The following is a 14,502-nucleotide window of genomic DNA, read 5'->3' as shown; positions in this document are numbered from 1 at the left end:
ATAACAGCAAAAATTTGAAAACAACCTTAGTGATGGGGTAATGAAAAAATTATGGTGACTCAAGGGAGTAGCATACAGACATTTACAATGATAAATATGAAGGTTATGTAACAATGTGGAAAAAATGTTTATGAAATAACATGAGGTTAGAATAGCAGATTCCAAAATTATATATGTATTACAATCACTGCTATATGAAGTTATATACATATTGGGTGAAATGAGTTATGTTAGAATAGTGGAATTAAGAGATGACTGTATTAAAATTTCCTTACTATTATAAAGCTGCTTCAACTAGAGAGAATTCTTTAAAACTACTTTTACAGGCCTGGCTGGTGTGGCTCAGTTGGTTGGAGCGTCGTCCTGTCCCGTAACCAATAGGTTACGGTTTGATTCCCAGCCTGGGCACATACCTAGACTGCAGGTTTGATCCCAGGTCTGGGGTGCATACAGTCCCCAGTCTGGGCATGCATGATCCAGGTCCAAGCTCGTACAGGAGGCAAACAATCGATGCTTCTCTCTCGAACTGGTATTTCTTTCTCTCCCTTTCTCTCTCTCTTCCTGTCTCTCTAAAAAGCAATGAAAAAATATACCCTTGGGTGAGGATTAAAAAACAGCTATATTTACACGAAAACAATACTGTATGTTTAAGGCATATAACAATGGTCATTAAAACTTTACATCACTCTCCTTGGGGGAAAGGAAACCCAGCAACCTTTATATTAAAAAGGAGAATATATTTTCTTAAAAAAAAGATAAAAAAGTAAAAAAAGAGAATTGAGCAGAGAATATTATTAAATATACTGATTTTTTTAAAACTTGAATTTGAGAAAGAGATATCAAAAATAAAAGGATTTTTGAGTAAGAAATTTTCATAAAATGATTGGTGAAATTAGGCTTATGATTTTATGGTTGTCGTTAAGTCCTATTGTAACCGAGCAGACAGGGGACTGTTCATGTGGTGCCTTGGTGCACGACCCAACAATCAGTATTGGAAAGAACAGGTCTTTATACACAATATTCCAATGCTGCGGGCACTCAGAGCACTTCTGCTCAGAGCCCTGTTTTCCCACGAGACCCAGCACTTCCCTTGTTCCCTTATAAACCAAAAGCAAACCCAATAGTTCCCCACATTCTTGTCGTAAGCCAGCTGCACAGAGTTTTGGCGAGCCCAGATGGGACTACAGGAACCTGTACTCAGGTTCCAGCCACATAGGCCATACCCACAATCCCTTTAGCATGGCTGTGGGGACTTCCCAAACTCAGAGAACTGCCTTGCATCCCAGCTCAAGATGCTGGTCTCCAGGAATGCCAGAATGGTGTAAAGGAGCAGGTTTAGGGAGGAAGGGAGCCCCTTGGCTTTGTGAGCTGAGCCTGCATGCATGTTGGGGTTTGGAAATTAAGATGCATGGGTGCACCGCCACGTTGGGTAAATCACCTGAATGCTCCACCATGGAGGCTGAGTCGAGGGGGCACTCCACTACCTTGGGTATAGCATGTGGCCACTCCACCATATTGGAAGTAGGCAAGGTGGTGGCTGCGTGTGCTCTCCAGGTTATGTGCTGCTGCCATGTGGGAACTGAACCAGACGGGTTCCTGTGCAGCTGTGTTCTGATAGGGATGGCTCTGGTCCTGAAGGCCGTGACCCGGGGTCTGATGGGGACAGCCCTGGTTCTGAGGGCCATGAATTGGCATCTAAGAGTGACAGTGTTTCTTGTACTTTATGCATGTGCTTGTAAAGCTAGGGACTTTCAATTGCCAGATACTGCGTTTGAATATAGTTCTTCCCAGTGTGGAAAAGAACAAGGATTGAAAGCATATATGGATAAATCTGAATGGGTAAAGATAAATGGAAATGTTGTGGAAGTTTTACATCTGAAGGAAGGAAACTTCAGCTCTTGGGTGTAGTTATTCTTTATTTTCTTGGTTTCTGACCTTGTGGGCTCCTGGTTTGAACCTTGCTGTTTTGGGTTCACCAGGAATCCTCTGTCTCTGCTTTTTTGGCCAGTGAGACCGAGGACAGGTTCTTTGTAACCGGCTGGGGAGAATACCTTTGCCATGCAGCACCAGGATGGGTCATTTGGGATGCTGATGAATGTGCCACCTGGGGCAAAGTGAGCGTGTCTCTGCCCAGAGACCAGGCCTGAGAGGGCATGTCCCTGCGAGGGGGTGTCTCTATGTTGCAGTGAGGTGCCGTGGAATGCTGGCGAGTACGCCAGCTGACTGGTAAGGACAGAGACAAGGTCCTAAAGCTACTCTAGTCCCCCTTCTTTTGGGACTCTGTTTTTGTTTTGAATTTTGATGTTTGTTCTGGAAGGAAATTGAGGTTTCCGAGGAGGAGTTAAAACTTTACACAATGTGAGAACATGAACAAGGGAAAACTTAAGGGATAAAAATGAAATTTAGTGAATCCAAATGAGTAAGAAGATTTGTAAAAGGGATATAGAAGGTTGTGAAAGTTTGTGAAAGTTTTAGAGAGAAATTGTATGGTTTTAGTAATGGTAGATATGATATGTGGAAATGCAGTTTTGAAGGACAAGGACTTTCCTTCACACTTTACATTTTTCTCCATCCCTGACCCAGAATTTGGCATTCTGAAGGAATAAGTGATGATACAAGGTTTCTTTCCATAAAACCAGAGACCAGTTGCCAATGGTGACTTTGTCAACCAAGACTTTGACTAGAATGTCATGCCTGAAGGAGGCGTGCCTGGGCTCTGGGTGTCTCCAAAACACCCCAAGGAACCAGGACAGACTTTCAAAGCTAGTGATAGCACACAAGACAAAGCCCGGTCCCTTGACTGGTTATGTGGTACATGGCAGTCTTTCCAGGGAAGGCACGAAGGTTGCTTTCCTAAAAGATGGCTAGGAAGAATCTTAGGACACAATGCAAACCTTAAGGATTTAAGAGAAGTGGGTGGTACAAGTGAGGCCAGATGGCAGGTGGGTGTGGCTCAGCTTCTGTGCCCCGAAGGGTGGGCTGAAGAATCAGTCTAAATGTTCCTTGTGTAAAGTCCAGCAAAGCTGACTTAAACATCATATGTGATCAATTACTGCTGTGGTTGTGTTTATGCAAACAAACAGGCAAAATTAAAACTGGACTTAATGCAGTCCCTTTAATGACAATGAGGGTGATCCTGGGGAGAAAAATCATGATTCAAGGAAAACCACAATGCTCAGTGGTGGATATTGGACTAGTGCAGCTAACTGTCTTCAAAGTTTGTTTGCATTTGGAAGTTGAGACTGGGATTGTGACATCACCAGAGATGCTCAATTTACAGGCAAGAAGGATCTGTCAAATTGTCACTGTTAAATGTCACGCCAGCAAAGGCCTTGCAACTGGATGCCTTCCCAAAAGACAGTCTTGCAAACTCAGAGACTGGTTTGTGGGTTGTTGTGTGAATTAACATGTGTGTTCTTCCTCCTCTTTTCATAGGGCATAAGCCTATAATCTCACTACATGAGTGGTTGTTTATACAATGTAGGTCTCACTTAAGAAGCCCATCTGCAGCACCACCTCCTGAGACTCAACAGTTTGACTGAACTGAGTGGTTGGGTTGGTGAAGTATGGGGCCTCCTGTGGGCTTCACTTTAAAACTGGTTCCCATCTACCCTAATGGCTTGGACAGAAAGGGCCCAGAAATAAAAAAGGGGGGAATCCTAAAATATCCCCCTCAGCCCAGCTAAGTATAGTAAGCAAAATGGCTTTGGATAGGTGTGACATGCCTTGACACCTTCCTCCAGACGAGCCACTCTTCCTAATGTAGGCCATTGTCGAATTGGTCCCTGCCTTTGTCATTTAGTAGTTATAGATTTACTTGTGCCTTCTAACCCTCTTGCCAAATCTCTTGCCTCCAGAATATGACAAGGATGTCAACATGTTGAGGAATGCCCACCCGTGGACACCGAGCACGTCATCCTTTAGGGACAGCCAACTGACCTGCACACTGCAGGGTCCTTCCCTACATGTGAAGGCCACTTTCTGCTCCACACCCCCACTCTGCTAGGGATCCCTGGGTCCAAGAGTAGGTAGGATCGCAGCTATGGCCAGCAGGAAGTAGCTCCAGAAGATTTCAAGACTTTCTCCCATTGTCCTTTATAAGATTAAAGAGGGTCCAATATCTGAAAGGGGAGAATTGTAATGAGGTATAGAGTTAGAATAATCCCCCCCACAAACCTTGGTTGGGGGATGAGGGAGAGTGGATGACAGGATTAAGATACTTTGCATATCTACAGCAACTCCGCTGCTAGTTTAATAGCTGTGTTAATAGCTGTGCTGCCACTTTGGGACTAGGTGGACATGACTTTAAGGGTATATCTTGACTCATGACATAGCTAGGGAGGTGGGTTCCCCTGGGTCACTGAGTCACTCTTGCCCTGGCTGGGAATGGCAGCCGAATGAATGTAAACTATACAGGGAAATCTGGCAAATGTTGCTCATAGTGGGAGGAGTTGGAGATGAGGTCATGCAGGAAGCTCCAGATCAGGATTTGAAACTAAGGGTGGGGAGTGAGGCAGGAGCCATGTTGGTAGTGAAGTAGCAGCTATGCAGTTTGTAGGGATTCAGCCATGTGGCTCGGAAGAGGGTAGGAGGGTCATGAGGGAGGAGTGATATAGCAGCCATATAAGAGGGAGAAGTAAGCAAGCAACTGTGTAGTTTGTAGCCAGGATCTGGCCATGTGGCCTGGTGTAGTGGGGGAGGAGACATGTTGCTGCTCTGATCATGCCTGCTCTAGCTGCCTCTGGAGCCACCAAGGACTTGGCCTTGTGAGATGCTGACCTGCTGCCATGCAAACCCGAACTCTTTCTGGACTCTTGAGACTTGTGCCTTTCCTGGACTTCTCCATGATCCAGTGTAATACGACACATACTTTACTGCACTATAACACAAAGACGGATGACGATGTATCCCAGATCCTGAAGAAGAGAACTGGTGTGTAAGGATGGCGACTTTGGTACCTTCCGGAGGGACTGGAGAACTGTTTGTGCAGCTGGCTTAAGAACAGAACATGGGCCCCAGGCTGGTGTGACTCAGTGGATTGAGTGCCAGCCTGAGGACCAAAGGGTCACTGGTTTGATTCCCAGTCAGGGCATATGCCTGGGTTGCAGGCCAGGTCCCCAGTTGAGGGCATGTGAGAGGCAACCACACACTGATGTTTCTCTCCCTCTCTTTCTTCCTCCCTTCCCCACTCCCTGAAAAAAAATAAATAAAATCTTTGAAAAAAGATAAGAACATGGGGAACTTTTGGCATTTCTGGCTTATAGCCTTTTGGGGAACAAGGGAGGTGCTGGGCCTCATGGGAAAGGTGGGCTCTGAGCTGAAGTGCTCCTAGAGCCCCCCAGAGTTAGAATATCATAAATAAAGACCTTTTCCTTCCAATACTGATTGTTGGGTCATTCACCAAGGTGCCATTGTGGACGGGCCCCTATCTGCTTGGTTATACTATGACTTCAGTTCATGTGTGTTTATGTGTGTGTATTTCCTATTCCTTTATGAGAATGATGTACTTCAACGATGATTCCTTACTTTAGCTTTAAGTTGATGGCTATAACAGCATAAATAATTGTGCATTTGTCTTGCTTTGGAAATGTTAAAACACACGTATCAGTTGTTTACCTTGAATGCTAATGTATTGAGGATTCTACCTATAGACAATTCTTCTGAATGTGATGTCACTTCCTCTATAATTTTAACAATCAGATGTAAACCAATCATCCAGTGTAAGCTGTGTGGGTAGAATGTTTTTCTGTTTTTGTCATTTATTGCATATGTAAAAATCTCATTATACAACAAAATTTAAAGACAACTTTAACAAATGTATTAGGTGACTAGTGATTTAAAAATAAAATATTATTAGGTAAAAGAAAAAATAGAGTTTATTAGTTTCAGCTTAAAACTATTTCAATAATCCTTAATTCTATAATAAATTTATGTTTATGACATAGTTATAACAAAAAATTTTAAAGGTAAAAAGTCTTGCCTGTCATTTAGGTATTCTAATAACCTAAGTCAGCTTTTCAAATTCCCTTCCTGTATTTGTGTATATACAAATACACATTTTTCTGCATAGCTACAAAATCTTCATAATTCTGATTTAAAACTTCTATATAGGACTTGTGATTTTGGCCCTGACAGTGTACTGGTAATGGGCTTACCCTCCTGCCATAAGCAATGGTGAGACTGGATAAAGTATATAAAGCAACCGTTTTTAGGCACTGGACTACATTTCAGACAGTGTAGGACTGTGATACTTAAGAGAAGAGAAACACAAAAGGTCAGTCTCCTCACTCGCCCTGCTGTCTGCCTGGGATGCATTCTAGACTGGAGTGCAAAAGTGGAGTCTGGGCAGAGAGTAGCTGTCTGACAGAGTGGCAGTTTTGTGCCTTGAGAAGGTGGTGAGACTTTGTACAGCAGAATGTTGAAGGAGAGGAAGCTGGACAGAGTAGAAGGCCCTTGAAGCCTGCAAGAGTTCTCCTAAGGTTTTTAGCTAGTGGTGGCTGTTCACCCACAGGACAGACTCCACTGGGCCTATGAAGAGGATTCTGGGGTGATGGTGGAAAGAGAGAGCTGACTGGACATAGGCGGTTCCGTGCTTGGAGATACCAGAGTTCTGGCTAAGGCAGAATGGAAAGATCTTTCTGAATACCTCAGGCATGCAGTTAAGACCCCAGGAATGCCATGCCATGGAATAAGAGTCATACTATAGTCAGAACAATACCAAAATAGCATCACCCTAACAACACCTCAAATTAAACGTGACCCGACCAAGAATTGGCAGTACTTTAACCACTTGCCAGACAATATGTCAATCTTAAAGAACGACAACATAATCCAGATTCATACAAGATATCATCTATAATGCCCACCCTACTATCAAAACTATAGGCATGTGAAGGGACAGAAAAACGTGACCCCTGTTACCAGAAAAGGCCGTCAAACACAGACTCAGAGAAACCCAAATGCTGGGATTAGTATACAAGGACTTTAAAACGGCTTTTCAAAATATGTTCAAAGATTTAAAGGAAGTCATGGACAGGATAAATAAACAGATGCAGACACCTCAGCAAAGAAATGGAAGCAATTAGGAGAAAATTCCAGAACTAACCCATATCCAATTATGAAATTATAAATTAATTGGGTTGGCTTAACAGCTAATAAATACCACAGAATGAAAGGGTCAGTAAACTTAAAAACTTAAGGTATATAAATTGTTCAAACAGAAGAACAGAGAGAAGAAAGAAAGTACAAATCTTGGTAACCTATGGGATAATACAAATTGGTCTAAGAAACACGTAAACTAAAGAGCCATAAATTGAGAAGGAGTGAAGAAGGAAAAAAACTGAAGAAATAATGCCCCAAATTTATCCAAATCTGATTTTTTTTTTAAAAAGGCAACCATTAATCCAAGAATCACAGCAAACCCCAGGCAAGAAAAATACACAGAAAACTACCGAACACCAAAGATGAAGAGAAATCTTAAAAACAGCTATTATATACAGGGAAAAGCAATGTGAACCACAGCTGACTCCTCATGAGAAACAATGGGGGCCAGAACACAAAGAAATGACATCTTTAAAGTGCTGAAAGAAAAATAAATCTGTTAACCTAGAATTTACATGCAGTGAAAATATCTTTCAAAATTTTAAAATAAAGATATTTTCAGATAAGCAAACTTTGGGAGAATTTGTTACCAGCAGAATTTACACTACAAGAAATGTCAGAGAAAGACTTCAGGGTAAGGAAAATGATACCAGATAGAGACTCAGATCTACAGGGTAGAATAAAAATACCAGAAGTGATATAAATATGTGGGTAATTACAAAAGGCAATTGTTTTTTATTCTTTCTTAATTTCTTAAAAAAATATTAACTATAAATAGCAAGAATAATAACAATGAATCACAGAACTTATAACATATAGAGAAGTCAATTATATGGCAACAATATAATTGAATGGATAAGCAGAATCATGTTGTAAGGTTGTCACATTTTATACTATGTGGTACCATATTAATTCTATGTAGACTCTTTAAGTTTAGGAAGCATTACACTGTAATCTCTAGAACTGTGGTTCTCAAAATGTGGTCTTCTGTTTCAGGTGGCCCAGTAAGTCAAAACTCTTTTCATAATAATACTGTTATTTGCCTTTTTCATTGTGTTGACATTTGGACTGATGGTGTGAAAACAAAGGTGAGTAAAAGTGCAACTGCCTTCACATGAGAAAAGGTGGAGGCCCTAGTGGTCACTGTACTCTACACTCCCATCCAGTGGGTGGTAAAGAATACACTAACTCTTGTTGGAAAAATTCAATTCGTTGAAAAATGCACTTGATGAAGCAGTAAAAATTACTTTATAAAACGCCGACCCCTGGGTGCACATGTTGTTAATGTGCGTTGTGACAAGCGGGGAAGCACACACAGAGCACCGCTGCGGCCGCACACGGAGGGTCGATGACCGACTTGTCGAAAGTCACTCGCACAAATGTTTGCACTGTGAACTAAACTGTCTGCATTTTTCCCACGGAATTCTATTTCTACTTGAAAGAGCAACTGTAGAGAAATTATAGTTATTCAGATGTGGGTATTTGGCAATCTTGAAAGTAAATGACATGAACTATTACTTTAAGAAAAACATGTGACACAATTTGTTGCTAAAAATAAATTGTGTGTTTTTGGGCAAAAATTAGAATTTTGGAAAAGTTATGTCTACAACCGTAAGTTTGAGAACTTCCCAATACTTAGGGACTTTTCATGATGAGAATAGTGATGATGTTAACCAATGTAATTTTTAAATATTGTATAATGAAATTGTTAGCATTTGGAAGAGCTACATAAAACATAGAACTAACCTTTTCCAAATTATCCATGTGTGATGTGATAAAATGATGAGTAAGTAAAAAATCCTCTCAAAGTGCATGGTATGCCAGTAGATTATGCAGTCCCCTCCTTGTAGCATATTTTTGTGAATAGATATTTTCATTAAATATATAATTTACGTTAACATGTAATAGGTTTACTGCTGTTTTAAAATGAATTAATAAATACTGGGTGGGGGAAGGGTGGGGAGAAAATACAGACAACTGTAATTGAACAATAAAATAATTAAAAAATAAATTCACAACAAAAAATGAATTAATAAATGCTTTCAATGTTTTAGTTTTAATTTGTAATATGGAATCTACCGATAGACATAATCCGCACAAATAAAAGGTCTTTGGGATCCTCGGTGATTTAAGAGTGTAAAGGGGTCCTGAGACCAAAATGTTTTAAACTATTGTTCTAGAATAACATCTGAAAATAAAGTAAAAATGTACAGCTAAAAAGCCAGTAGCGAAAATAAAAGATGAGACCAAACAAACAAAAAAGATAACTGAACAAACTGTATTAATTTACAATGCCACCAGATTTGGTGTTATCTTAAATTTTTCTCTCTCTCAAAAGGTACCGTATTATTTACTTTGTAGTTCCTTGGTTGCTGTACATTTTCCCATATGCTCACATGTACTTCCTACCTGTTGCCCGTTTATCCATATAGCAAAAGGTCTTCATACTTTTCTAACAATAAAACAAATACTCAAATGTTAACCTTGATGTATGGCAGTAGAAAATCATTTGAACTGTCATAGCCATACAATATATATATCTCATTTCTATTAACTGCAATATTATTTTCCAGTATATGGATGTAACCCTATTTTTAATGGTTTTATTGAGGTGTCATTGACATATTATAAATTTCACATATTAAAATGCACAGTTGGATAAGTTTTGATATATGTAGATATTCATGAAACCATTACCATGATCAAGATAATAAATACTTGTATGTTTAATTTTTTTAAGAAACTGCCAAGTTGTTTTCCAAAGTAGTTTTCCCACTTTATATTCCCACCAGCAGTGTGTGAAAGTTTCAGTTCCTCTACACCCTCATGAATGCTTGGTATGGTCAGTACTTTGAGTTTTAGCTGTTCTAATAGGTACGTAGCAGTATTTCACTCTAACTTTAATTTGGACTTCTGTAGTGACCAATGTCACTGAGCATCTTTTCATGTGCTTATTTACCATCTATGTAACTTCCTGGTGAAGTGTCTGTTCAAACACTTTGCCCATTTTTATTGGGTTTGTTATTAAATTTTGAGAGCTTTTTTATATACTGATTATGAGTCTTTTATCAACAATAAATGTGGACATAACATACAGCACAGTGAGTATAGTTAATAATAATATATTTGAAAGTTGCTAAAAAATCTTAAAAGTTCTCATCAGAAGAAAAAAAATATTTTATTTTATTTATTTATATTTAGAGAGAGGGGAGGGGAAAGGAAGGAGAAAGAAAGGGAGAGAAACATCAGTGTATGGTTGCCTCTCACATGCCCTATACTGGGGACTTGGCCTGCAACCCAGGCATGTGCCCTGAATAAGAATTGAACCAGAGACCCTTTGGTTCACAGGCCCACGCTCAATCCACTGAGCTACGCCAGCCAGGGCAGAAAAAAAACTGTGTGGTGATGAATGTTAACTAAATGATCGTGGTGATCATTTTGCAATATATACAAATATTGAATTAGTATGTTATATACCTGAAGCTAATATAATGTTATATGTTAATTATATCTAAAAAAATACAAAATATAAGAACAAACTATTGATACATACAACATGATAAATCTCAAAACAATTATGCTAGTGAAAGAGGCCAGACAAAAAAGACAGTACATATTCTCTGATTCCCTTTACATAAAATATTGGGAAAAAAGAAAACTAACCCATAATGCATGAAATGTTCTTTCTTCCCTCTTTCTTTTGTTTCATTCTGTTTTTCTGCAGATAAATTATCTTGATACTCAACCTTACCCAGAGACCTGTTTATCTTTCCCTGTAAGTTCCAGTTTGAAGCCTGGGTATATTTTCTCCAGTTTTCTGTAACTTGAGAATGTCAGAGGTGGCAGGGAGAGGGGAAGATTGTATTGGGTAGTGAGCAGTCTTTATGAGGGTCTGCTTCTTTTTCATTTTTTGTCAGATTCATTAAGTCCTATAGCTAGGTTTCATTTACCTAGTTAGGATATGTCTTTGGGTGTTGGATAGTTTCCTTAAAAACAAAGCAAAACATACTATTACTCATTTATTTTTAAATCCTCACTTGAGGATATGTTTATTGATTTGGCGGGAGGCAGGAAAAGAGATATCGATCCATTGCCTCCCATACTTGCACTGACCGGGGACCAAACCCACAACCTAGTATGCGCCCTGATCGGGAATTGGACCCGCTACCTTTTGGTATACGGGTTGATGCTCCAACCGAGCCACAGGGCAAGAAATCTTCCTTTATATGTCAATTATACTTCAATAGAGCTGAAATTAAAAAAGAAACAAGAGATCTTCCTCACTACGCCAAAACAGAAGTGATTTTGCATTGTTGAATTATTCTTTCAAGGCATATACCTACCTATATGCTTTATAAGAAGGTTGCTGCCTTATATCACTAATTATCAAAATTTCCTGTAAATCACTATCTTCCCCAGGAGAGGGTGAATTTCCAGAAAGCATGGACTAGGGTCACACCAGTGTGTACTCTCTGGTGTTTATTAAGCAGCAAGTATTGAATACACATTTGCTGAGTGACAAGTGCTTGCTGAGAAGAATGACCTGTGGGGCAGGAAGAGGATTCTACCTAGAAAAGAAGCCCAGAGTGATATACTAGCAAAGCAGGATCAGGGGTGAGCAGGGAGGGCCTGCAAGAAACCCAAAGCTGAGGAAAACACTTGAAAAGTTTCACTTTTACAATTCTATTTGCACAGGATTGAATTTGAAAGTGGAATTGGCAACTCTTAAGTTGGGATCAGTTAGCCTCAACCACATAAGTTAAGTGATCAGCATTCAAAATCCTTTCTTGGCACTAAATAAACATAACACTACTGGTGACGTTTAGTACACATACGTAATATCAGACGTAAGAAGACAACTCACCACATGTTATGCTCAAAAACTTTAGTTGGGTCAGTTAAAATCCTTGATCCCAGAGGGGCCGCTGGGTGACAGCCACTTTGGTATCTTTGAGGCAGCTTTTTTATCCTTAGACAAGAGAGAGAATTTCTCCAAATCCCATTCATCTTAATCAGGACCTAAAAAATAACAGACAATTAGTCATTATGGATTAAACAGTATATTGTTTATCTAATAGCCAAAAACTGGTCCAGAAGGTTTACAACCTGAAGAAAGGACACGAAAACTAAATACTTTTAAATGAAAGATGGGCGTGATAGCTTTTATCGTCAAGTATTTTCAGATTATGAGAAGGAAAAAGAATCTTTACGGTGTGTCACAAATTCTGGCATTCCTTTTTAATTTTTTATTTATTGATTTGAGAGAGAGACAGAGATTTGTTGTTCCACTTATTTCTGCATTTACTGGTTGATTCTTGTCTGTGCCTTGACTGGGGATCAAACCTGCAACCTTGGAATGTTGGGCTGACACTCTAACCAACTGAGCTACCCAGCCAAGGCCCTGGCTGTCGTTCTTTATAAGTCACAGCTTGACCAACTGTGCTTTGTTTGGTATTTGCTTATTTAAAATTAGTATATGGCCAGAGCATGTAAGCCCAGAACCTGGATTTGTGTGTTAAAAAGTTTTCTAAAGTGATTTTATTATTTTTGTTTTGGAATTCTAGGAAAAAATGTTTCTGGGGGATATTTTGTGACCACTAGACTAAAACCCTAAGTACAGTAGCAGAATAGGTAAATAAACCTATTGTCTCATCCTCTGGGCTGAGCTAAATAATATGAAAAATAGTCAAATAAATAAATACTGTATTAAGATATGACCCCAGCAATTCTTAACTCTGACAACCCTGTATACATATACTTTTAAGAACAGTCAGTAATATATTTGCAAAACAGGTTTCCCTGTACAAAACACACACGTTAATTCTAGCTCATTAGTTGACTAGCCAAATCCATTCTCACTTCTGGAAGAATAAACATTTAAATAGTATGTCATCTTCATTATGTATTGGCAAATACGTCAGTTTAAAATGTTTATGGAAAAGTATCAGAAAGAAGCTCTGAAGAGCTTACTTTCCCCAGTGAGGACACACTGCAACACGGCTGGGCGTTGCACTCCCATTCCGTTGTTTGCCTCAACACTCAGCCGAACACTGTAAGCTGTCAGATGGAAACAGATGCTCTAAGGTGTGTGTACGTACTACGCATCAGAGACCGCCCAAGGTGCTATTAGGCATAAAAATGACATGTATTGTACACCTTTTACCACCTTATTGAAAGTCAATGGCTTTTAAGGCCATGAATTCCAAAAGGAACTGTGGAATGACAAAAACATCTTGTGTTTTTGTACATAAGACTCAAGATACTCCTTTTGGAAAAAAAAAAAAAGCTTAGTTATACACACCAAAAAGGACTGTAATGGTTCCATTCAAATGTGACTAACAATGATGAGAAATGAAACATTCAATAGCTAGTGCTGATTTCCTGTTTCTTGTTTATTTTCCCTTCTCCACTAAAAACATGCTTTTTGGTGGAAGCAAATGAAGTTAAATGCTCCGCCTACCACTACCTTTCCTCTGATGTGCCTTTGTTCTTTTCCCCTGCCAGTGTGCCATGTAAGACTCACAAAACCCTACTTGCACAATTATTTTTAGAGCCCTCTTTCTGCACTGAACACTACTCATAAAATCTTCTATATGCTGAAAAGTAGAAACTGATTACAACTAGAAAAAGAGGCAATTCATGCTCAAAAGTGTAAAATGATGTAAACATATTCCACCCAGGAAATCTGAATCAAAATGAAATTTCAATTCTTCAAATAATCACAGGGTGCTTTTCTATATCTATATATAAAAGAAGAGGAAGAAAGAGAAAAATATGTATGTATTCCTCTCACTATAAATGACCAAGAACCTCTATAGACAGTTGGAGACAAAAAGTCATAACCAGACTGGATATGAGGCAGGCAGTTCAGGAAGATGTCAGAGGCGTGTGTGCCTTGCAGGCTGGCTGTCAGTCTGTAGAGAGAGCAGAGTGTAGCCAGGACCTAAATATGTGGCAATTTGTCCTGCTCAGGCAGCTGTTTTTCTAATTAACCAAATAAGTATCTTTATCTATTTTATTATTTGTAAACATCACAGCTTTGCATTGCTCTTTATCTTTATTATATAAATATACAAATTGACATAATAAATATAATATAAATACATAATAAAATTACATAAATGCCTTCTCAAGTAAATTGCAAGCTTTGAAAGGCGGCCTCAAACTGCTCATGAATTATTTGACTGATTACGCAAAAAATGATACTTGTCTGACATAAATTTAATTGGAAGGAGGCTACTTCATATTTTCCAGGGTGGCTCCTAAGACTTTTACAGTGTGGAAAAAGGAAGGGACAGAAGAATGTGACAGTTTATAGGCAGCTATGCAGTTATATTGACTATAGTGATTACGAAATGCATGCTTCACGTTAGGACTGTCATGGTAGCATGATGTCTACTA

General features: G+C 39.2%; 1 protein-coding gene across 6 annotated transcripts in view; it reads right to left on the bottom strand.

The window, feature by feature from the left end:
- The window catches only part of METTL8 (methyltransferase 8, methylcytidine), a 73,564-nt gene that overhangs the window by 25,403 nt on the left and 33,659 nt on the right, over positions 1 to 14,502 (bottom strand). For 4 of the 6 annotated variants that reach the window (XM_045831891.1, XM_045831867.1, XM_045831859.1 and 1 more), the window contains one exon: positions 11,966 to 12,120. In XM_045831891.1, coding sequence (XP_045687847.1) covers positions 11,966 to 12,108 — 143 coding nt within the window. In that variant the 5' untranslated portion in view covers positions 12,109 to 12,120. Of the gene's footprint in view, positions 1 to 413; positions 570 to 3,939; positions 4,122 to 11,965; positions 12,121 to 14,502 lie in introns of those variants that run through there. The other 2 variants (XM_045831876.1, XM_045831885.1) reach the window with 2 other exon arrangements.

The sequence above is a fragment of the Phyllostomus hastatus genome, unplaced genomic scaffold (assembly GCF_019186645.2).
Source record: "Phyllostomus hastatus isolate PE091 unplaced genomic scaffold, TTU_PhHast_1.1 phas_contig_1, whole genome shotgun sequence".
In the NCBI taxonomy this organism is placed as follows: Eukaryota; Metazoa; Chordata; class Mammalia; order Chiroptera; family Phyllostomidae; genus Phyllostomus; species Phyllostomus hastatus.
Note: the sequence above shows the minus strand (reverse complement) of the source record. Positions and strands in the feature narration are given on the sequence as shown.